The sequence below is a fragment of the Mobula birostris genome, chromosome 5, assembly GCF_030028105.1.
Source record: "Mobula birostris isolate sMobBir1 chromosome 5, sMobBir1.hap1, whole genome shotgun sequence".
Lineage (NCBI taxonomy): Eukaryota > Metazoa > Chordata > Chondrichthyes > Myliobatiformes > Myliobatidae > Mobula > Mobula birostris.
This window is the reverse complement of record NC_092374.1, coordinates 61,674,956-61,701,315: the sequence shown is the minus strand read 5'-3', so window position 1 is coordinate 61,701,315 and position 26,360 is coordinate 61,674,956. Positions and strand designations below refer to the sequence as shown.

Below are 26,360 nucleotides of genomic sequence, written 5' to 3'. Positions count from 1 at the left end.
TATTTGGGGCAGCAGTTAATTAGGTCAAAGTGTACTAGTCCCAATGTGTCCCAATTAACCAGAATCCACTGTATTATCAAATGATCCAATGTCTTACGGTCTTATCATTATTCTTTGTTTCATAATACATTAAAAAAACATTGCTAATGATAAACAGAAAGTAAATCCACTATATTTTAAATTTATTTTTGTTATTCACAAGAATGCTTCCTTTCAAGAATGGCACTTGAAACAATAGATCGAGCCAAAAATTACCATGGGCCGTTGTCTAGGTGTTCTCAAAATGCATTGTTACTTACAATACCCATCTCTTTAAATCTCTTCATGTTGCAACTTCACATTGTTTACCAAAATACCCATTTTGTCGATTTACTTCCCCGCGTTAGTGAGTAAAAAGCATTGGCAAAATTTTCCTGCAAGTTACAGGGGCACCAAGTGATAGAAGACTATCATCCCCACCTTCCCACCATCTAACACACAGATGTCCCAAAGCCAATTTTAGCCTCCCAAGGGCCAACATGACTGAGATCAACTAGATCAAAATACAGAATCTTTTTTTTTTAAAGACATAGGTGCTGTAAATCTATAACTAAAAACAAAGTACTCAAAATACTCAGGTCAAGCCACATCTATGGGGAAAGAAAGAGTTATGTCAAGGCTGTTTTGTTAGAACTAAAAAGGAGACAAAGTGAAGGTTGTAAAGCTGCAGGATGGGGGATCTCTCTGATAACTGAATTGATGATGGGGATAAGCTGTAAGCAAGTTTATCTGGTCAATGAGTTAAAGGGAGAAGTTGGAGAACGAGAGCATAGGCAAGTGAACATGGGAGCTGCAAAATGCAGAGCAGAAGACATGCCCGGCAGGTCAGGGAGAGAGAGGAAAGAAATACCCTGAGTTGATATCGCAGATGGATATTTGATACAAGACATTAAGTTACCTGAGGCTATAGAAGTCATATTGAGTCATTTCCTCCCCGGCTCTCCTGCAGCTCTACAAATTTCTTTTGCTTCTTTTCAGTTCTGACAAAGGGTCTCCACTCAGAAATTATCACTCTGTTTCTCTTCTCACACATGCAGCCTGACCTGCTGGGCATTTCTCGCATTATTTTATGTGCTTGAGTCAAAAGACTGGGAGTGACTCGGTATTTCCTGCCTCATAGGCTACATCCACACTAAGCCGGATAATTTTGAAAACGCCGGTTTCGAGTAAAAACGACAGGTGTACACACTAAGTGTTTTTCAAAATATCTCTGTCCACAATAAAATGGATATTTGGGCAACTCTCCTCTATTGGGCATGCGCAGGACACACAGAAAACAAGCGAAGAGGAAACGGTATACGTAGTGCGCATTTGTCCAGTTACAGAGTAGAAAAACTTCAAAGGAATTGCTCGTGGCTCTCGCGCAGGAGGACTTAAAACTATATTAAAAAAATACTGGAACGTATGAAGGCAACCGACAGGGAGTTCACGAACAGTATGACCCGGCTGACGACGAACATTGAAAAACTGACTAACTCTGTTGCATTAATAAAGCGCCTTGTTAAATGTATAAAACATGTCTGCATCAGTGTTATCTTGTATTGCTATACAATGTTACATTAGGTTGTTACACATCTACTGTCAGAGAAGTACTTGCATAAATAGGTAAACCACCTTCGTACAAGGACAGAAAACAGGGCAAAGTGTGTATACTTATTTATTCAGTAAGCTATGGGTCAAAGTATTTGGTGAGTACATTTCTAGCTCTTCTGGCTTCAGTCTCGTTGCTGTCTGTTCTGAAATTGTTAGGTTATGTGGGGGGTTGTGTTCAGGAAAACAACGAAATGCCGCGCTGCGGCCATCTGTTCCGGCACGTCATGACAGCGTTTTTAAATAATCAAAGGAGCTCACTTTACAATTTAACTCTCACACCGTTCACACCGACTGTGCGTTATAACAGCCGTCCGGCAGTGCTTGTGCAGTACCAAGCAGAAGCAGAAAATGCATTGTTGTTGTGGTGTTGTCATGACAGCGTTTTTAAATCTCTCCATTTACCCCATACACACTACAACGGATATTAGGCGTTTTCAGATTTATTCACTCTGGAGACCGTTTCTGAAAATCTCCATTTTCGGGGGATGAGAACGCCGCTTTAGTGTGGACAGAGGGTCAAAAGGAAGAGAAAAGGCTTCGTTTTCAAAATATGTTCCAGGGTAGAGTTATATTTTAACTATTTTAATCAGTGTCATTAATGACCATCAGACCCAAATGGTGGAAAACAGGAAAGAAATCCTAGAACTAGAATGATAATGAAAGATCTGCAGAATAATCTTTTCCTAAGATTTCACATAATATAAACACATTTACACACACTTATGATATAAATTCAACTCAATAAATGAATAAATATTAAGTTTTGAGCACAGTTCATGTGATTTCCCATCATCTCCTAACCTCTTTCCAATTCTGGCTGGAATTGGAATTGTTTCAGAATTCTGGTCCTTTTCCAGCCTCTTCCCCGACAAGCGTTCTTGGAGAATCTCTTTCAGTTCACGAGCTCAAAACCAAAAGCTACTAGATCTTCATTAAAAGTATATTAAAATACATTTTTTATTGCAGAACTGTTGAGAACACTATAGAAAAAGAAATACCTTTAAAAATTCAAATCTTTCTTGGTTTCTTTCAAATTCTATTTTTTGGTTCTTTTGCAAACTATCTGGCCTGCAAGGAAAGCACAAAACATGTGTCACAAAACTTATTACAAGGCAGTACTCAAGATTATTTACTGAAGCAAATTGAGAGCAATCACATATTGCAGCCACAAATCATCACTGACATTTAAAATACTGATCTAGTATTACAATGCTGAATAATGAGATCTTCAATATTCACTTTGTTCCTGATTATACTCAAGGGAAGAAATGGAAATACACCGTCATATTAAAGCAAACCTTTTACTCAACTTTACAACATGAGCCACAAGAAGTAAAATACCAGATTTATTAAGATAAACTATATGGCTTTTTCTATTCTATTAAAACTATACTGGGGTAAGAGGAGTTTAGATTAAAGGGCTAATTGCATAGATTAGATTTGTATTATCTTAAATTTTAAAGAATAAGTGAAATAATTAAGGTTAGGTTGAGGACATCATAATAATTGAAAGGATAAAATTGAGAGGAAAAATATTTTCTGAGGGAATTCAGAACAAAGGAGCCCCTTAAAGTTGGACTAAGACCGCTCAAAGGAAATGTTAGGAAAATTTCTTCACACAAAATACACTATAAATACACTACGTAACCCTATTCCCACTCCCAAGCCAAAAGTTCTGCAAAGATACTGAGTCAACAGAACATTTTAAAACTAGGATTGATAATTTTTTAATAAGATAAGAATCATATGAGTTATTAACCAACAGTGAAAATTAAGAAATATCTCAGTTATGATTTAGCTATATGTTGTTACAGGCTTGAGAATGGTCAGAAAGTTAAAAATAAAGGGTCAAAGTAAATTTATTATCAAAGTACGTACATGCTACCTTGAGATATACTTGCTAGCAGGCATTTACAGGAAAAATAAAGTACAACAGAATCTATAATAAACTGTACTTACACACCATCAAACAATTAATGTGCTAAAGACAAAATGAGCAGACAAAAAAAATACCAACAACACAAGTTGTAAAGGGTCATTGAAAGTGAGTTGGTAGGCTGTGGAATCAATTCAGAGTTGTGTTGAGTGTAGCTATCCACGCTGGCCAGGAGCCTGATGGCTGTAGGGTAATAACTGTTCCTAAACGGGTAGCATGGGACCCAAGGCTCCTGCAACCTCTGTCCAATGGTAGTAGTGAGAAGAGAGTACGGCCTGGATGATGGATGCAGCTTTGATGATGGACGTTGCATATGCTGGGGCAGCACTGTACCATAATGGTTAGCGCAATCAATTTAGAGCACCAGCGATCACCGATGGCAGTTCAATTCCCAGCACTGTCTATATGTTTGTATGTTCTCCCCATGACCACATGGATTTTCTCTGGTTTCCCCTCACATTCCAAAGATGTATGCTTAGGGTTAGGGTTAGTAACTGTGGACATACCATATTGGTGCAGGAAATGTGGCGACACTTGTTGACTGTCCTCAGCACAATCCTCACTGAATTGATTTGATGCAAACAATGCATTTCACTGTATGTTTTAATATTTTGATGTATGTGTGACAAAGTTAATCTTTCATCTTCTAATCGCAGTGCTCCATGTAAATGTACTCATCTGGGGGGGGGGGGGGAGGAGAGAGGAGGGTTTGCCTTCGATGGACTGGGCTGTAACTACTACTTTCCAGTCTTTTCCATCCCTGGCTACTGGTGTTTCCATACCAGATCACGACACAACCAGCAGGGTACTCATCACTGTGCATCTATAGAAGTTTGTCAAAGATTTTGGTGACATGCTGAATCTACACAAGCTTCTCAGAGTGTAGAGGCGCTGTTGTGCCTTCTTTGTAGTGCCACCTGCTGGTCCCTGGACACATTCATCTGATATGTTCGCTCCAAGGAATTTAAAGCTATTGACTGTCTCCACCTCTGATCCCCTAATGAAGACTGGTGCGTGGACCTCCACCTTCATCCTCATGCAGTCAATAATCAGCTCTTTGGTTTTACTGACACTGAGTGAGAGGTCGTTGTTGTGGCACGCAAACACATTTTCAATCTCCCTCCTAAATGCTAATTTGTCACCAGCTTTGATTCGGTCAACAATAGTGGTGCCGTCATCAAACTTAAACACAGCATTAGAGCTGCACTTAGCCACACAATCACAGGTATAAAGTGTGTAAAGCTGGGGACTAAGTACTCAGCCTTGTGGTGCAGCCATGCTGATAGTGACTGTGGAGAAGATATTATTGCCAATCTGCACAAACTAGGGTCTGCCAGTGAGAAAACTGAAGATCCAGTTGCACAGGGAGGCATCAAGGCCTAGTTCTTGAAGCTTAGTGATGAGGGGGTGAGAGTGTTGAATGCTGAGCAGTTGTCAATGATGCACACACCTTCATTTTCCAGCTGTCCTGGAGCTGAGTGAAGAGCCAATGAAATAGCATCTGCTATTGATCTGTAGTGATAGTAAGCAACGTGCAACAGATGCAGGTCACCTGAGGCAGAACTGATATGCTTCATAAACCAGCTTCTTAAAGCACTTCACCACAATGGATATAATCGCTTTCAGACAACAGTCATTAAGGTAGGTTACTACGGTCTTCTTGGGCACTGGTGGGTACCTTGGAGTGCTGAAATGAGAGGCTGGAGAAATCCATAAACACTCCAGCTGGTTAAATAGCACAGGTCTTCAGTACTCAGGGAAGCATCTGGGGTAGATGCTTTCTGTGGATTCATTCTCCAAGCAGATGCTCTCATGTTGGTCTCAGAGACTGAGATCACAGGGTCGTTGAGTGCTGTGGGAGTTCGTGAAAGTGCCTCCATATTCTGTCAGTCATAGCAAGCATAAAAGGCACTGATCTCATCTGAAAGTGACCCTGCCACAATTTTCAATAAGGAGTTCTACAAACTTGTATCATATACCAGTGTACAAAACTAACTTTGGTTCACTTAATAGTCTACCCCATTTCTTGATGTGTGTGTTTAATTTCCCATAATTTCCCATAAACACAAAAAAATCAAATGCTAGTATAAAAATAAAATTGTTTCACTCGTCTGTTAGTTTCTGGGATCTTGCTGCTTGGCCCCTTTACAAAGTTTTTCCACCAATAATGGCCAGTTCTTATTTAATAACCTTTGAGGATTCATGTGAATCTACATTCATGTACAATGCTAAACAAAGTACAGCTTTGAAAATGGCTTCATTCAATGTCATCTCATTCTCTTCACTTCCATGGAAAGTACCAAATTCATTCAAATGGAAAGGGACATTTTCCCATTAACCTATATTTATCAATGTTTTTACAACTATGTTTCGGTTCAACTTAGCACATCAAAATCAAGGATTCAGACGAAGAGGATTAACTTCTATTTGAACTGATTTTTCAGCAGGTACCCAGGATACACACTGATGAAGACTTTTTGTGTAAATTATAATGCATTTAAAACACTAGAAACATTAAAAACTTTAATTTCAGAATGAAATCTGCATTTGCCTATCATACAATTTCTGTTTTTGTAAACATAGATCAACAGCATTCAATTTCACCTATCAGCAGTTTTCTGCAATAAACATGCATATTACCCTGTTTTTAGCCATTTCCCCAGGGAGCCATTTGCATCTTAGCATGCACTGAGATCAGACCTAGACTATCTGGGAAAAAACTGGTGAATGCACAGACAGTCTATATTAAAATAAAAGCAAAACAGGTCATGCAAAGCCAAACTGAAACTACTATAAATAGATTAATGGAATTAGGAAATCAGACATAGTCGTATGAACACAAAACAGATGGCCTTTTAAAAAAAAGTACGGCAAGAAACAGCTTGATTTAGAAGAGAGTGAACACTCTCTTGACTAATCTATAGCGAAGAAATAATGTGCTGCATTACTTTTTAAGAAACAAAATCAATCCTCTGCATATCACCACTACGGAACTCTAAAGATTCACATGTAACACAAACAAAACCAGCTCATGAACGAAAGGCATTTTCATGGGTCAGACAGTAGAATAAATTGTTCTTCATCAGAATCCTGTTAATTCACTGGTAAAGGAACTTTAAAAAGTATATCCCACTCAGGCAAAGGGTAATACTAATAAACACAAGGTTGGTGGTTATTACAAGATGTTTACCGCACCAATTTACTTGCTTCTTAAAAGGTATTTAATATTTCTGTGATCATCTCATTTTCAGTTCAGTGTAAAATCAAATAAATAGAAATATTTTGCATGAAACAACATTTAATTTGTACATTAAGTGTGGATATAATTCAGCTGCAAAGCAGATTGTGTAATTATTTATTACTTTAATAAGAGCTGTTATTTTAAACCATATCCCAACCAGAAGTAAACAATCATTTCAAAATGACCCACTAATCTTATCAAGTTAAATCTGTAGCTGTATCTTATTCAATGATCTTAGGAAACGTAAACTCCAACATAATGACAATGCAAGGAAAAGGAGATGTGTTCACCTGATACTAATGTGCCACCACAATTTCTGGGACCTTCTTTTATAAAATAAATAAAACGTAGAATAATGAATAACTGGCTTTAAGTGGACATTAGATAAACATAATGAATTAACAAAATACCTTATTATGTGACATTATGACATAATAAGAATAGCAGCCTGTCATACAGTGGCTGGAGCCTGCTTTATTATTCACTAAGGCCATGGCAAAATGCCTACATGAGTTCCATTTTTCTAAACCATCTCCATATTCCTTTATTCCTCTAATTACAAATCCACCAATCCCTATTTAAAATATACATAACATTACATCCACAGCCCTCTGCGCCACAGCTTCAGATACCCTATTCTTCAAGTGAAGAAATTTCCTGTGTTATTACTGAACGTCTAACCTGTTATCTCAACATATACAGTAGTCCCATTTTTAAACTTCCCAGTCATAACATACAGCTCCCATATCCATACTAACTACAAACTTTGCATTTGGTCAGACTTCTTATGCAGAATTGGTGAACATATTTCTCTTCAACATAGACAAGCTTATATAGCCTCTTGCCACACGAGTCCACTGCTATAAAATTTAGTGCCACGTTTATGATCATCATCAGTTAGATTCTTTCTGTAACTATTTAACTATAAGTGGTTATCACCTTGACTTTTTCAATAGCTATACAGTACTGTGCAAAAGTCTTAGATATATCTTCTTTTCATTAAAATATTTCACCTCATATCAAATTGTTCTGCCTTATTCTTGCTGACAGGACTGATAAAAACAATATAAAAATAATATTTAAGTTCTCTCCCCTACATGCACCTTGCATGGCTTCTGTTTTATTTTTGCTTTGAATACAGCACTAATCATGGGACAATTTACACTGACAATGAACCTGCTAACCTGTACATTTTTGGACCAGGGAGGAAATCAGAGCACCCAGAGAAAATGCACTCATTTCACGGGGAGGATATACAGACTCCAAACAGAGAACGCTGCGTATAAACTCTGAACTCCGATGCCACAAGCTGAAATAGTGTCGCGCTAATCACTACACCATCCTGGTGCCTTTCTATGTTTTAAAGCCTGTCTTCAGGAAATAAAACCTGTATACAACTTAACTTCCAACTGATACTTTACGGCAAGTGAAACCAACTATTCAGTTTTAGTCCCATTGAAACTATCAAGGGGAAAACTATAGATGAATGTTCCTGCTATTACCACATTGCCAAAGGTGCATCCTTGTCACTAATACACAGTTATTGCTTACTAACTACAACATCAAGAATTTTAAGTAGATATTAAGTACTGACGTACTGGACTGAAATCAATACACCAGCAGAGTATGCCGAATCAGATTAAAACCATAAGCATGGAACTAAAAGAAACTGCTCTGATTTCAAAACATTATAAGGCCCACGAGTAAAGAACGGTGAATAGAACTCCAAATCTAATTTTGTTATCTCTCTTTAGAAAGCAAATTCACAAAGTCATTAAAAAAAAAACCTTTGTATAAGCTCTGAAATAAGAGCCACAACAATTTAATGATTGCAACTTACCATCTGTTGAAATCTACTTGAATGGAGTGGTCAATAACCAAATCTGCAGGACAAATTGGGTTTATTTTCTCTGGATCTCCTCCTAGTTTCTTCACAGCATCTCGCATGGCAGCAAAGTCAACCACTGCAGGCACACCACTGGAAATAAACACAGGTATAGTTATTTTCATAAAAAGTCTCCATTAGCTTCAGGGCTTTAGTGGCCTGGTCACATATTTCTCTCTTCAAAACAGTTGAATCATTAAACATCTGCAGTCTATGACAAGGGTTTCAGTCTTAAAAAAAAATATTAACGTATAGGAGGGAGCAAGTACCACAGTCACCTGTGTCTCCAAGTAGCAGATGCTAGTCATCTGTTATTGGAACAGATGGACATTTGGACTCATTTTGCCCATGGGATCTGTGCACAAATTCAATCCAGACTCTAAGAGAGGACTCCATCTCAGAAGTAAATATGTATGTACATGCAATGATCTCAACAGATGATCATGCACAGGAAGTTTTGGAATTAGATCAATGGGCTTCAACACCATTTATAATGGATAAGGCAAGCTCAGACAGGTGTAAAAAAGCAGAATTGAAACGAGATTACCTAGGTCCTGCCATTCAATATGACCATACCTGATCTACCGTGAAGTTCAAGTCTTCTTTTGTGCCAGTTCCAAACAGCCGTCAATCTTTCAAAAAATTATCTACACCATCTTTAATCACTTCCAATAACTTAGTCTCCACAAACCACCAAAGTAGAGAAGTCCAGAGATTCACTACATTGGGTGAAGAAATTCTATGCACCTTAGCTTTAAATGACCAGCCTTTTGTAATTATATTCCCTCGGTCAAGAGAGGATCTTACATGTTTTAATTAGATCTCCCCTCATTCTTCCAAACTTCAAATAATATAGATTCAAATTCTTTAGCTATTCTTATCACAGGAATTAACCTGGTGAATCTCTTCTGCACAGCCTCCAATTTCCAAATAATTGGATAACAGATTAGAGTTTTTACAGTACATCTTTAAATCAGGAGATCAAACTGTGCACATTACGACCTCGCTAACACCCTGTACAATATTAAACTCCAAAACCACTATCAATAAAGGCTATTTGGCACTTGTCCTTCTAACTACTTGCTTTATCTAGACGCTAACTTCTTGCACATAAATCACAATAGCATCTTCTAGATCCTTCTGTCCTCCACTCATTTGCAATAGCTCTCTATTTAGACTGTAATCCACTATTTGATTCCTTTTATCAAAGTAAACACCCCACACTTCCCTCATTAAACTCCATTTCCCAAGCTTGTGCTCATTCACTCAACCTATTAACATCCTGCTGCTAAGTCCATATATTCTTATCACAGCATTCCCTCCTACCTCTTTTTGTATCACTGACAAATTGGAGCACATCATACTCTAATCCCTCTAAGTCACTGATATAGATAGGTCTTGCATCACTAATTTCTAATCAGTCTCAACCTCAGCACAGAGGCAACCTTTAAATCCAAACCCCAGAGATTAGTAGCAGAAAATATTGTGACCAAATATTGTTTACATTCCACCATGCATGCAAATGGAATCTGCTTAGCTACGCTTATGCCACTGACGGTTTCTCCAATCAAAATGGTTCTATTCTTCCTTTCCTCATTCCACTATGGAAATTTCCTACCTTCATCTACCAGATACCTGCTATTTTTATTGCTTTTTCCTTTCCCAGCTTAGCTTTCAGATTTGATTTGCATCTTCCATTTTTCTTGGCAAAGGTCAATCCACTTTACTTTCCCTTTCTATCCAATACATTCTTCACAAAGAATCTCTCGATTACCTTCTTGCAGGGAACTAGCATGCCTGGAGCCATGTCCCAGATAAGTGCACCCACATTACAGAATAGAATTGCCAAGTTTGGAGGAAAAGAAATTCAACCATTCATTATTTTGCTTTCCCTGTATAAGCTACAGGTTATTCCCATAAAATTTACAGGACAATTTGTGCTTAGATTTTTTTTTAATTCACAATATATTCTATTTCAGCATTTTATATTTAAGTTAACCCTTACGTGAAATCTTGCAAGATGACACGAGCTGGCTTAAAAGGCACCTCAACATTTTGGTGTTGTGTCACTTTCCAGTTCAATATGTTTTCAACATCTTCTTTCTTCACAAGAAAACAGTCACAGTTTCTGATTGCTGCTTCCAGAAGGACACGGATAGAGAATGGCAACTGTGCTATTGCGGGGAGAGAAGGAAGTGATTTTAAAATGGCTATAATTACAATTGCAGCGGAAAGCTGGACAAAAAAGCTTTGAAGTAAGTAAAAGAAAAAAAAACTGTCCGGAGTTAATGTTGTGCCATCATAATCTGAGGTACGTCAAAAGGAACATTAGTAGATAAACCTAGTTACATATGGAAATATCAGGATGTGACCGAACTCTCGTGCAAAAATATAGTTTCCTTTTGGAGAGACAATCGAGACATCTTGGACAATCATACATGCATGCACATCCTCATTATCAGGGATGCGGGTGGGCATGCAGCCAGTAACTTCTTTCATTTCCCTGGTTAAAGGTTGGGTTTCAAGAGTGCCTTAAAAGTAAGAGGAGCATGGATGCAGAGAGGTGTACAGGAGGAATTCTAGAGATTAGAGATGGAGGCACAACTGGCAACAGCAGAGTTATCAAAATCAATGCTCATGGAATTGAACAAATCAAAAGTAGAATACATCAGGAAACAGTTTACAGGCACAAGGAAGACAGTAATATGAACCTTTGATTTTCAGTTTAGAGGATGGTGCTCCCAGAATACAGTGATGAGACTACTATATTTTTATGTACACTCAGTAGCAACTTGTCAGCCCATTCTCAATAACAAGGCATTTTCACCCACAGAACTGCCGCTCACTGGATGTTTTTTGTTTCTCACATCATTCTCTGTAAATTCCTAATCCTGTTGTACATGAAAATCCTAGGTGGTCAGTAGTTTCTGGGATACTCAAACCACCCCACTTTGCACATTCTATGGTCACAGTCACTTTGATCACATTCCGTCCCCATTCTGATGGTTGTATTGATGAGCAAGCATACAGGTGTACTTTAAAAGTGGCCACTGAGTGTATTATTGACTTAAGACACAGATGTGCATGGTTAAATTTCAAAAACTGCAGGTAAAGCAACATTTTGGAAGTGTGGTAAACAGTGACTAATGAAGAGAATAGAAATAAATTGCAAAACTGTGCCATGGTACAAAAACAGGGAAGAAGCATTAGGAGGGTGCAATTAGATTACTGTGTTCTGTTCCAATCTCTCTACTTTATGGAGGACACGAGCAGTGTGGAAGAACAGAGGAATCTTAGGGTTCAAGTCCAGAGATCCCTCAAAGTTGCCGTGCACACTTGGAGTTGTGTTCATTTCTGAGGATGTGGAGCTTTAGAGAGGTGCAAAGGAGAGTTACAAAGATATTTCTTAGATTAGGTAACATGCCTTATGTAGAAACATTGAGTAAGATAGGGCTTTTCTCCTTGGAGCAAAGGAGAATGAGAGGTGACTTAACAGATCTGTAAAAGATAAGAGGCTTAGATAGAGTAGACAACCAATGTCCTTTTCACAGGACACCAATGGCAAAAGCCAGAGAAAAGCAGAGGAAAATTTAGGAAAGATGTCAGAGGTAGGTTTTTTTATACCGAGAGTCTCAAGTGCCTGGAATGCATTGCCGAGAGTGGTGGTGGAATCTCATACTCCAGAGACATTTAAAAGACTGGCACACGGATGAAAGAAAAATGGAGTGGTATGGGTTATGTAGGAGGGAAGGGTTAGATTGATCATAAAACTACAGAACCTGGGCCTCCGTACCTCCCTCTGCAACTGGATCTTCAACTTCCGAACTGGCAGACCATAATCTGTACAAATTGGAAACAACATCTCCACCTCGCTGACAATCAACACTGGAGCACCTCAGGGAAGTGTGCTTAGCCCACTGCTCTACTCTCTCTACACCCATGACTGTGTGGTTAGGCATAGCTCAAATGCCATCTATAAATTTGCTGGTGATTGTTGGCAGAATTTCAGATGGTGATGAAAGGGCATACAGGAGCGAGGTATACCAGCTAGTTGAGTGGTGTCACAGCCACAACCTGGCAATCAACGTCAGCAAGACCAAAGAGCTGATTGTGGACTTCAGAAAGGGTAAGGCGAGGGAACAGAAACCAGTCCTCATTGAGGGGTCAAGAGGGGTCAGAAGTTGGCAGAGTGTGCAATTTCAAGTTCCTGGGGATTAATACCTCTGAGGACCTAAACTGGACGTAACAAATTAGTTATACCGCTGTAGAGCATGCAAAAAAAATGGCTGAGAAGAAATATTATTGAGATGTACAAGGTTGTGACTGATTTAGATAGGGCAGACAGAGGGAAGCCATTCCCATTAGTGGCTCATTCAAACAGAGAGCAATAAATTTGGAGACAAAGTATAAGGGATTATGAGAAAAACTTATATCCAACAGAGAATAGTTATTACTTTGAACTCTATCTGAAAGGCTGGTTGAAACTAGCAGTGCCCTCAAAAGGGGAAGTAAGTAGGCACAGAAGACAAAATATGGGGAAAATGGGGAATATGGTGGCTGAAGAGATTGTGGAGGCCAAATCATTGGGTACATTTACGGCAGGGATTGATAGATTATTGATTAGTCAGGGCATGAAGAGATACGTGGAAGAGGCAGAAGACTTGGGTTGAAGGGGAAATGGATCAGCCATGATGAAATTGCAGAGCAGACTCAATGGGCTAAATGACCTAATTCTGCTCCTAAAAAAAAATGCAGGGCACAGGGAGTGACTGGGTTATCTCATTCCATGTTTTAACAATTCCATGATTTTATGAACAAAAATAAACACCAATATAGGCTGGAGGCCAGGTAACAGGAGTCACAGAATGAGAGTATGGAATATGTTGGAAACACTCAAGAGTTTAGGCAACAACTGTGGAGTTAATATTTTGAATTCAACAACCTTTCAGAAGAACAAGGAAAAGTTAGAAATTAAAGATATGTAGGTTTTGTGAAGTCAAGACAAATGGAACCTCTGTGATATGGTGGAAACAAGCAGACTAAATAGCAGCAATGGTGGTGACTACTGTTGAGAGAGAAGGATGAAAATGTGTTCACTGCAGCTGATCAGATCTGTCCGGAGGAGATACAAATGGAAGGAGATGATTAAGAGCGCCAGAGGAAACAAAATGAATGCGAGAACTGCAATATCCACAAAATACAGTTGTTAGAAATTTAATATTTAAGCAAATGCTGGAAATAACCAGCAATCGATCCAGTATTTGTGGAAGGAAGGGGGCAAAAGCTAATGTTGCAGTTGATGACTTCCATCAGAACAGGACAGTTTTAATATAAAGAGGAGGGGCTAATTGTCTGAATTTGCCAAATTCTATAACTGAGTCCTAAGTGCTGTACCGTGCCTGGTCAGAAGGTGAGGTGGCATTTTCCCACTTATCCTGGGGCTTCATTCAACCATACTACAGACTAAAGCATTGCTTCACTGGGAGGGAAGTTTGGGTCCCTAGAAAGTGGAAGGGATCAGGTGTTACACCTCTTAAGTTTGTTTGCAAAGATGAAGAGGGAAAGGAAGTAGATGCTGGTGGAGGAGCAAGAGCGAACCAGAGAAATATAGAGGGAGCAGTCCCATCAGGATGCTGACAAAGGAGAATAGGGAAATACATAAATGTTTGTTGGAGGCACCGCATTGAGTGTGTGAGAATTACAGAGGGATTAGAAACTAGACAGAATATGTCTATTCCACTGATGTAAGAAAGGGTCTTTAAAACAAAAAGAGCAAAAGAATAGAATTCTTGGGTTGTTCAAGTCCCAAATTATACTATGCAATTAAACTTTCCATGGACATAGATCTAAGGAATCATAATCCTATTTCAAAATACAGGGAAAAAAACATCAAAATCACATAAAGATGCAAAGGGGTAATACTTGTTTTACACCGTGTAAAGCAAAAGAAGTATTTCACTGCATTAAATGATTATGTGGCCATAGCCACCTGGACTGTTTGATGAAGTCAAATGGTTACCCTCACAGAGCCCTATTTCCCCAGTAATAAGCACATTTTGATAAGTCAAATGGTTACCCTTAGAGGGCTCCATTTTCCCAGTAATAGGCATATTTTCATAAGTACTATGAGATTAAAACAAAATAATAATAAATTGTTGTATGAAAACTAAATATCAATTGCTGGAAGACAGATCTATTGTAATCTGTGGAACCAACAAACATTTTCTTTTTCTTGATAAAATTAAAAACAATTCTGAAAATCTTCTTCAAACATGATTAATGCAAGTGTCAAGTTTAGCCTCTGCACAATTTTCAGATGGATGATTCCATCATTCTACATTCTTACAATATGCTAAACATCAACTCTGGATGATTTAAGGCAGAGCACAGGGCAGAAACAATATACTGGCTAATGTATAATGCTCTGATAATTCTGCTCGATGAGCACTCCATCTGCCTCCCTGAGTTCCCTTACCCCTCCACGAGTGGGCATCATCAATAAACAGACGACGAGTTTGAGTGTTGTCACTACCATCACAGCATAACTGCATTGGCATTCCTTCATTGTCATCAGCTCTGAACGCTGGACACCTCCCTCTCTAAAATCGATAAATATTCACTGTGAAAGCTGCAGCCACTGAAGTTGGTGGCTCATTATCAAAAGGAATTAGGGATGGATGACAAACACTGGCTCCACCATATCCCATAACAAAATAAAAATGGGATTCTTCGTAGCTTTTGAATATTACTAAAAAGCTGTTACTGACTTGAAACTACTATAACTATTTTCCCTCCAAGAACATGCACACATATTGTATCGATGGAGAACAGCTGTATAAATGAGTACTGCAAATCAGCATTTTCTGAGATGAGTGAACACACATAAAGGACCATGGACACAATTAAATACAGCAGCTTCCACATCATTAATAAAGCCAACAAGTGAAAACAAAATAAACAATCCTTTATCAGCATAATTTCTTTGCTGCCCAATTATCATAAGAAGCACAAAGAGAAGAAAATCTGCAGATGCTGGAAATCCAAGACACAGACACACAATGAAGGGTCTCGGCCTGAAACATCGACTGTACTCTTTTCCATAGATGCTGCCTGGCCTGCCGAGTTCCTCCAGCATTTTGTGTGCGTTGCTATCATATCAAACTGTGTGCTTGCCTTTAGTTATGGAAAAGTAAAAACACTCCACAGCTAAGTCCCATCATAATTTTACAAGCTTACTACTTTCAGTAACATTCACGATGCAACAAGGTTAACCCATTGAACTCTACCAATTCCACAACTCTGGCAAACATACATGAGCATGAGCCAAAGAGCAACAATTTGAGCAAGAGTAGCAAGAGGCACATTGGGCAACGGTGCTTTGATTTTGTTATCTTTGAAGATTTTTCCTAGTGATAGTTAGGGACACATTGCAAATCTGCATGATTGACACCAAACTGCTAAACGGCACAGTAATAATATAATGCATTACAGAAGTACAATTTGTTGTGTGCATTCTAGCTGCTGTTCCCACAATATAAAACACATTGTTAGCCAGAAAGTCCTGAGATATTGAGCAAAATAATAGAAATATAATCTTTTCTTTCAGACATCTCCTCTCACAAAATAAAGAAGAGGAGGACGTTAAAAGGGCCTTCCTGAAGATAAATCCGAGGAAGGCGACAGGCCCAGATGGCGCCCCAGGACGGGTTCTCCGGGCCTGTGCAAGCGAGCTAGCTGGAGTGTTTGCTGACACCTTCAACTGCTCCTTGCTTCAGTCTAAGATCCCCTCTTATTTTAAGAAGGCAACGATAATCCCAGTGCCGAAGAAGAGCAAGATGGCATGCCTGAATGACTATCGACCTGTGGCTCTGACATCAATTGCTATGAAGTGCTTCAAGAGATTGGTTATGGCACACATCAACCACAGCCTACCGGTAAACCTCGGCGCTTTGCAATTCACCTACCGGAGCAACAGGTCAATGGCAGATGCCATCTCTCTGGCCCTACATTCCTCCTTAGAACACCTGGAGAATAAAGGCGCATATGTAAGGCTCCTTTTCATTGACTACAGCTCTGCCTTTAATACCATCATTCCAAATAATCTGATTCCTAAGCTCCGGAACCTGGGCCTTTTCACTCAGATCTGCAGCCGGATCTTCAACTTCCTCACAGACAGGACCCAGGCTGTAAAAATAGGGGACAAGCTCTCCTCTACAATCACTCTGAGCATCGGTGCCCCACAAGGCTGTGTACTCAGCCCCCTGCTGTACTCACTGTACACCCATGATTGTGTAGCAAAGTTTCCATCAAACTCAATATATAAGTTTGCTGATGACACAACAATTGTAGGCCGTATCTCAGGTAATGATGAGTTTGAGTACAGAGAGGAAATTAAGAACCTGGTGGCATGGTGCGAAGACAATAACTTATCCCTCAATGTCAACAAGATGAAGGAATTGGTTGTTGACTTCAGAAGGTGTAGCGGACCGCACGATCCAATTTACATGGGTGGTGTGCAAGTGGGACAGGTCAAAAGCTTTAAGTTCCTCGGGTCAATATCACAAATGACTTGACTTGGTCCAACCAAGCAGAGTTCACTGCCAAGAAGGCCCACCAGCGCCTTTACTTCCTGAGAAAGCTAAAGAAATTTGGCCTGACCCCTAAAACCCTCACTAATTTTTATAGATGCATTCTTCTAGGATGCATCACAACCTGGTATGGAAGTTGTCCTGTCCAAGACCGAAAGATGCTGCAGAAGATCGTAAACATGGTGCAGCACATCACACAAACCAATCTTCCGTCCGTGGACTCACTTTACACTGCACACTGTCGAAGCAGTGCTGCCAGGATAATCAAGGACACGACCCACCCAGCCAACACACTTTTCGTCCCTCTTCCCTCCGGGACAAGGCTCAAGAGCTTGAAGACTCGTACGGCCAGATTTGGGAACAGCTTCTTTCCAACTGCGATAAGACTGCTGAACGGATCCTGACCTGGATCTGGGCCGTACCCTCCAAATATCCGGACCTGCCTCTCGGTTTTTTTTGCACTACCTTACTTTCCATTTTTCTATTTTCTATTTATGATTTATAATTTAAATTTTTAATATTTACTAATTTTTACTATTTTTAATATTTAATATTTGTAATCCAGGGAGTGGGAAGCACAGAATCAAATATCGCTGTGATGATTTTACGTTCTAGTACCAATTGTTCGGCGACAATAAAGTATAAGTATAAAGTATAAAGATACTGACTAAGACACAGCATACTCCTAGTGTATACTACTAAGACTAGAAATTTGTCTTGTGCCTTTGGGGATTACACCAAGGGAGAGTTTTATCTGATGTAGCGTTGTGCCTTGGCCCTCAAGGTCTACTACCAGAATTCAGGAGCACCATAATATCAATGCAATCCTGTGGTTTGTTATCATGCCCTTCTGGCAATTCTCTAGATTATGGTTTCACTGCAGTCCAAGCCAACCTCCCACAGGTAACCCTATAATCTTTGGTCTGCCAGAACAATGTTTGCATCCTAATTTGCAATATTAGCTTACCTGGTATATCTTTGCTTGCTATTGACTTACTCCTACAGCCATCTTTGTAATCTCCTCCAGTTCTACAATCCCTCAAGATTTGTATACTTTTCTGATTCTGGAAATTAGAGGAAGGGCTTTATCCATGATTGACTGCACTGTATCCATTACATTTTTGTAGGATTTTGTGTTCATAGGCATTTGTGTTTCCATACCAGGCTGTGATGCAGCTCAGTCAATATACTCTCCACCACACATCTACAGAAGTTTGTCAAAGTTTTAGATGTCATGCCGAATCTAGGCAAACTCCCAAGGAAGTAGAGGCGCTGCCATGCTTTCTTCACAATTGCACTTACGTGCCAGGCCCAGGACAGATCCTCCAAAATAATAACACCAAGGAATTTAAAGTTGCTAACACTCTACATTTCTGATCCTCTGTTGAGTACTGGCTCATGAATCCCTGGTTTCCTCCTCCTGACATCAGTAATCAGCTCCTTTGTCTTGCTAACGTTGAGCAGGAGGTTGTTGCTATGGTACCACTCAGTAAGATTTGCAATCTCTCTCCTGCATGCTGATTCGTCACCACCTTTGATTCAGCCTACGACAGTGGTGTCATCAGCAAACCTGAATATGGCATTGGAGCAGTGCTTAGCCACACAGTCAAAGTGTAAAGCCAGTAGAGCAGGGAGCTATCTATGCACACAGCTTTGTGATGCAACTATGCTGATGGAGATGGTGGAGAAGATAGCATTGCCAATCTGAGCTGACTGAGTCTACAAGTGAGGAAATCGAGGATCCAATTGCACAAGGAGGTATTGAGGCCAAGGTCTTGAAGCTTATTGATTAGTTTTGAGGGGATGATCGTACTGAATGCCAAGCTGTAGTCAATAAAGAGTATCCTGATGTATACATCTTTGCTGTCCAGATTTCCAGGGTTGATTAAAGAGCCAATGAGATGGTATCTACAGATGCCATTACACCACTGGCCGGCTTCCTTACTCCATGCCTCTATTTCTAAAGCCTGGATTCCAAATGACTTTTTTTAAAACTGGATTTTCAACCTCCTATGCCATTTCAACAATTCATGCAGACTCTTCTACTCTCCTACATTTTATGTCCTGTGCTTTTTATAGAACTGTGCCTTCTTGTTTGTGTTGCCTCTTTCAACCAAAGTGTAACACCCTACATCTTATGTTAAGCTTGGTTTCTCATACACTGCAATTCTGCTATCCCACCTATATTCTGCTGAGGTTTATTACTGTCCTCATTACAGTTCATGATAATTCAATGTTTTATCTCATCTGCAGATTTGAAAACAGGGCAACTTATACTCATGAATGTACATGAAGGAAAAACTGTGTGTACCATCCCCTAGGGCAATGGTCCCCAACCACTGGGCTGTGGACCGGTACCAGGCCGCGAGGAAACGATATGATTTGGCGATATGAGTCAGCTGCACCTTTCCTCATTCCCTGTCACACACTGTTGAACTTGCCCACCCACCCCCTACCCCCGTCAGCCGGTTCACAAGAATATTGTCAATATTAAACCTGGTCCACAGTGCAAAAAAGGTTGGGAACCCCTGCCCTAAGGAGCTTCATTGGACACTATCATCCAAAAATTAACGGTTCATCACTACTCTTTCCCGTGGCTAAGGTGTCATTATAAACGTCATTTATAAATTTGCAGGTGACTCCACTGCTGTGAATAAAATTTCTGATGACAATGGGAAGGTATACAGGAGTGAGATAGATTGGCTGATAAGTAATGTTGTAATAACTATCTCACACTCAATACCAGTAAGACCAATGAATTGATCGTGGATTCCAGGAAGAGGAAGTTGGGAGGACACTCACCAATCTTCAGTTAGTGGTGGAAAAGATGAGCATCTTCAAGTTCCTGGGTGTCAACATCTTCAGGGATCTGTCTGGACCCCACACTGATACAATCACAAAGAAGGCACACCAGTGGCTCTACTTTGTTAGGAGTTTGAGAAAATTTGGTACGCCAAAGAACGTTACAACTTTCTATGAATGTATAGTGGAGAGCATTCTGACCAGTTGCAACAGGGCCTCATATGAAAGTTCCAATGCAGAGGACCGTAAGGGGCTTCAGAGGATTACAGGCTCAATCAGCTCCATCAATGTCACAATCCTCCTTGCCATCAAGGACATCATCAGGAGCTGGCATCTATCAATGAGCGACCCTCACCATCCAGACCTGCTCTCTTCTCATTACTAACTTCGGGGAGGAGGTACAGGAGCCTTAATCACAGTCAACGATTCAGGAACAGTTTCTTCCCTTCCGTCATCAGATTTCTGCATGAACCATGAACATTACCCCAGTATTCCTTTTTGTTTTGCACTATTTATCTTATAACGTAGTAATCTTATACCTTTGCCCTGTATGGTTGGTCCAAAAGAACAAATTTCATGCCAAACAAGACAGCGATAGTGAAACTGATTTTTATTTGGTTAATCAATTTTCTTTTCATGCTGTTAGTAACTCTTATTCCATGGGCTCTGAACTTAATGACATGTATTATACACAGTTTTGGTTCCCTTCCTAAAGAAAGGACATAGTAATACAGGAGGCAATCAAAATGAGATTCATTCCTGGAATGAGAGGATTGGCAGACAAGAGATAGACCAATCTTATTCTGTCAAGACAGGCTAAACAAGACTTTCAAGGATCATGCAATGGGCTCTTGGGAACTGGCACACAAGAAGATTTAAAGCCGGAAGCAAACTAGCCTCAATCATAGAAAGAAGCTGTCCCGCAGCCTGTTGGTCCTGGCTTTAATGCTGCAGTAGCGTTTGCCAGACAGAAGCAGTTGAAACAGTTTATGGTTGGGGTGACTGGTGTCTGCAATGATCTTCCAGGCCTTCTTTTACATCTGCTGCTATAAATGTCCTCAGTGGAGAGAAGTTCACATCCACAGATGCACTGGGCTGTTCATACTACTCTCTGCAGTGTCCAGCGATCAAGGTTGGGGCAGTTCCCGTGCCAGGCAGAATGTTCTCAATGGTGCCCTTGCAGAAGGGTTTGAGGATTTGGGGGCCCATGCCAAACTTCTTCAGTCATCGGGGGTGGAAGAGACACTGTTGTGCTTTTTTTTGCCACAAAGCCAGTGGGAGCAGTCCAGGTGAGATCTTCAGTGATGTGTATACTGAGGAACTTGAAACCACTCACTCCCTCAACTGCAGACCCATCGATGTTGATTGGGCCAAGCCTGTCTCCGTTCCTCCTGTAATTGACAACCAGCTCTTCTGTTTTTTGGACATTGAGGGAGAGATTGTCATCTTGGCACCACTGTGTCAGGGTGTCAACCTCTCCTCTGTAGGTTATCTCACTACCGCTAGAAATAAGGCCAATCAAAGTGGTGTAATCTGCAAATTTGATCAGCAGATGGAGCTGTGTATGGCAGTCCAGTCGTGGGTGTAAAGGGGTCTCAGAACACAACCCTGGGGGGCACCTGTGTTGAGGGTCAGGAGTAAGGGAGCCCATCCTTACCACCTGATGGTGATCCAATCTGGAGGCCTACTGCTGCTCTTTTGTTCTATTGCATAGAATATTTCTATCAAACTAGTTGAATATGCCTTGCCTTTAAGAAATCCATGCTGGCTTACTCCCATCAATCCACCCATGAACAGAATTAGCAGTCACTTGAAACAGCTTATCACTTCTATAAATTTCCCCCATCACCAAAGGTAAGCTGATTAATAGTTGCTGATTTTAACCACTGTATCCTTTCTAAAAGTGCTGGAACATTTGCAGTACTCCAGAACCCAGTCACCATCTCCATCTACAGAAATGTTTAGAAAATTATGATTAATATCTTTCCAATTTCCACCCTCCCTTTCTTCAACAAAGCATGGTGACCCACACCTGACTGGGTAATTAGTCCACTAAGCAAATCTGACCTTTTTAATTCTTCCACTTTATCAATTTTTAATGCATCCAGTTTCTCAACCACATCTTTTTTGCCAACATTCCAGCAGTTATCTTCTTTCTTGAAGAAGCACTCATGCAGTAAACTGACTACTCCTTCTGCCTGCAGGAGTAGATCTTCTATCTGAACTCCAATCAGTGCAACTTCTCCACTTTCTGCTCATTTATTGCCTATGGAAGATTTTTGTATTCCCTAACTCAAGGTCAAGAGTGGTGAGTGCATGGAATGGGCTGCTGGCAACGGAGATGGAAACAGATATGATAGGGTCTTTTAAGAGACTACTGGACAGGTACATGGAGCTCAGAAAAATAGAGGGCTAATGGTAACCCTAGGTAATTCCTAAGGCAAGGACATGTTCGGCACAGCTTTGTGGGCCGAAGGGCCTGTATTGTGTTGTAGGTTTTCTATGTTTCTATGTCATCTTATGCAATTCACTTTAAGATAACGATATATGAAAGTTGAAACTCAAAAATAACAGAGAATAAAAGAAACATATCAAATTAATTGTTCTCCTAGCTTTTAGGAATAGAAAGATATTTCCATTGGAAATAACTCGGAAAATGTGTAGCTCGGGTGGTTAATGGTTGGGTTGGGTTGGGTTGTTCTCCGATCTTGGTGATGAAACATTTGCAAATAGGTTGCCAAGATCAAAGATATTTCCACTATTTTCTTAATATTTTTGCAATTAGAACCTAATGTCAGAGTTGAACCACATCAAAGTCGTATCAGGTCTGGAGAGAACATCATCCATTCTCAGCAGTGAATACTCAATTACCAAGTTACAAGGCTTTTTTAAATCTAGAATGTAGTTTTCACATAGATCCATACTCCAATCACATGAACAGTAGCAAACAAAATTTGAGACCAAAGAGAAGCTCATTCAAAGATGTAACGTCCAAGTAACATAGAACCAACGTGTTGCACAATGCAGAAATGGGCACATTGGCCACCACCCCCATGCTGACCATTCTGCCCAACAATAAATTTGTCCCTTTGCCCACACTAGGTCTGTATCCATCTAAAGGAGAAGAAGAAAGCTTTAGGAAAGGAATTCCAGACAGCTGGTAGGAAAGATACTGGGCTGTTAATAATCACAGGAATTAGCTACCTTAACTGAATATGAAATTGTTAAATGAAGCTAAACTCTCCATATACATCTTACTTGAACTAGCAGCGGAATCAAAAGTGTATGGTGATTGACGTTTCTGTCTACGGGCCCCACCTCCACCTGCGCCCCCAGCCCCGCCAAATCAGTGACCACAACAATACTTCTTATTGGTGAGTGGATAATTACGATGGAATGGGGATGGAGTGTGGTAACAATGGACAAGGATCTGTTAAAGATAAAGGAATCTCAATAAAACCAGAAATATTTTCAGCTGCTCGATGTCCCAACTGCAAATGCATCTTGTGCAATGGTTGGGCAAACAGCCAGTAGCAGTATGATCTTGCAGAAATCCCAGAACACTAAAATCCATGGAAACAAACAAACGCAGGCAAACCAAAGAGTGCACAGAGACATGTAAAGAAACTAAGTACTATTTACCATCTCAGAAATACTTTCATCCGCAAAAACACATTATCTCTGTCACAAAACAAAACTGTAAAGGACACAGTCCATCATCATGTAGCAAAACTACTAACTTTTGACGTGCAAAAATCAAAGAGCGACATTGTGGAATGCTTTCTCACTTTAAACATAATTACTTTGTTCGCATAGAAATCAGCCCATCACGCATTTGAACAAAGTTATAAATCTATTTGTTAGTGCTACAGTACAGCATACAATAGCATTTCGAAAAATACTGCAAAGATTTGTGTGAATATATGTTATAACACAAGATCATTCATTAATGTGTAAAGGTAGTTTAAAAAAACGAAACAAAGAATCACTGAATAGAAATCCAAATCTGTTTCTCTTGTTAGCAATGATACTACAAAAGAGCAGCCTTTTTTCCACTTGGGATTATCCCACAGCCTTAAACAAACAGCTAGTATTTCTGTGCATGTCGATGGCTGTTACAAGCCAATGAGTTAAGTGAAGGCAGGCATTTTTCTGACAAAAAAATGAATAAAGCAGAGATTCAGAAATTATAAATGATTTAAAATTATGAAATCCATTTATACACCATTCTACTATCACTTCATCTTTAGCTTTTGATAATATTTGCAATTACTATAATGTAGGTTCAGTTACAGAGGCCGTGTTTGCTGCAGTACTACCCAAACAATATTTGGCCTTTCGTGCTTGTAAATATTAGCAACATGGCTTGCTATTTAAACATTTGACACCATTAAAGTGCACAGCTTCCAATAACTGCCACCCCATGCTCTGAGATGATACAGGTTTTATACCCGTCTTTCAGTGAGAAAATTGAAGAAGTAATTGAAGTCTTAATTGAAGGACATGCTCCTTCCAACATGTCACAAGGTTATTAATCATAATTTCATCATGAAACCTCCTTTTTCTGGGTGTCTCTAGAAACAGGTCATTTGCCCCTCGCTAACAGCCATGAGAGAACCCCACCTTTCTCCTGCTTTGCACATCTCCGGTATACACAACTCCAGTCCCGCCAAATCCGTGGGATTGGGATGTCTCACCCACCCAAGCCCCAGTTTGTGTGAATGCTGTGTGATTTACTGCCCTGTTACAGCACATCGCCAAGAAATAACAGATCACACACTGCAAGCAATTATAAAGAAATATATTTGGAGGTCAGAAAAATAGAGGGCTATGGGTAACACTAGGTAATTTCCAAGGTAAGGACATATTCCGCACAGCTTTGTGGGCTGAAGGGCCTGTATTGTGCTGTAGGTTTTCTATGTTTCTATATTTCTGAACGTTAACTTAACTAAAAGGGTTAATAAAGAAAACAGAGAAAAAAAACAAAACGGGCCCATTATAATTAAACAGTCAAATGTGCACAAGTTGAGCTCAAATCTTCCAAAAAACAATATTCACCGATCCTCAGCAGACTCACGCACCTTGGCTCCATTGAACTGTGTTTTCCCTCCAGATCGACTCCTAGGACTGGTTCTCTCCAGTGTCTTCCTCTTCACCTCCAGCTGAGCAAAGACCAAGACCAATCTTTGTGCCCCTCACAAAACCTCTCCCCCCAGTGTTCTCTGGAACCTTGTCTCAGTTCCACTATCCTAATTGGATAACACACATTCCTAAGCATCCCTTGGTAACCCAAACAGACTGAAAGCAGAACAGACTGTTCTCACAGAACTGCTAAAATGAAATACCTACAGCATAACAGTAAAATTGTGAACCAGGGCGTTACAATTATATTGAAAAAAAAGACACCAAGCTATAAAGCATGATGCCACCCTTGGAGACATATACTACTACTAGAACTCAAATAACAATGAGCTTGAGTACAAGAAAGAGATAAAGAGCTTAGAGACATGGCATGAATGACAACCACTTTTCCCTCAATGTCAGAAAACAAAGGAGCTGGTCACTGGCTTCAGGAAGTGGGAGGAAGGGGGTCTGCAGCATACATACTGCTGTTTATAACAATGCTGCTGAGGTCAAGATGGCTGAGAGCTTCCAGTTCCTAGAAGTGAATACCATCATTAGCCTGTTGCCTATGGTCCAACCACATTGACAACATAGCCAAGAGCGCTCACCAGTGCCCCTACTTCCTCAGGAGTCCGAAGAAATTTTCCACATCCCTTTTGACCCACTCCAACCAATATTGATACACCGTAGAAAGCATCTTATCCATATGCGTCATGGCTTGGTATAACAACTGTTCTGCCCATGACGGCAAAAAACATGCTGGGCTATGTCCACAACTGTATGCTATCATGGTAATCAGCCTTCCCTCCACAGACTCTATCTGTACTTCTCACTGCCTCAGCAAAGCAGAAAGCATGATCAAAAACCCCACCCACATTTACTCCCCACTCCATTGGGAAGAAGATAAAAAACCCTGAAAGTATGTATTGCCAGGTTCAAAAACAGTTTCTATTACGCTGTAACAAGACTATTGAACAGTCTGCTGGTACAATAAGATGGATTCTTGACCCCTCTTGATATGGCCTTTCATCTTTCTGGTTGGCTGCACTGCACTTTCTCTGTAACTGTAACAGCTGATTTTGCATTATTTTTTTTTCTTTGTACTACCTCAAAGTACTGCTATAATGAAATGATCTGTCTGGATGTCAAGCA

General features: G+C 40.0%; 1 protein-coding gene across 5 annotated transcripts in view; it reads right to left on the bottom strand.

Annotated features, from left to right (window-relative positions):
• aco1 (aconitase 1, soluble) overlaps positions 1-26,360 on the bottom strand; it is a 75,071-nt gene that overhangs the window by 41,334 nt on the left and 7,377 nt on the right. For all 5 annotated transcript variants that reach the window (XM_072258139.1, XM_072258144.1, XM_072258140.1 and 2 more), the window contains exons 3-5: positions 10,700-10,868; positions 8,650-8,787; positions 2,631-2,700 (exon numbers count right to left, since the gene is read on the bottom strand). In XM_072258139.1, coding sequence (XP_072114240.1) covers positions 2,631-2,700; positions 8,650-8,787; positions 10,700-10,868 — 377 coding nt within the window. The remainder of the gene's footprint in view (positions 1-2,630; positions 2,701-8,649; positions 8,788-10,699; positions 10,869-26,360) is intronic.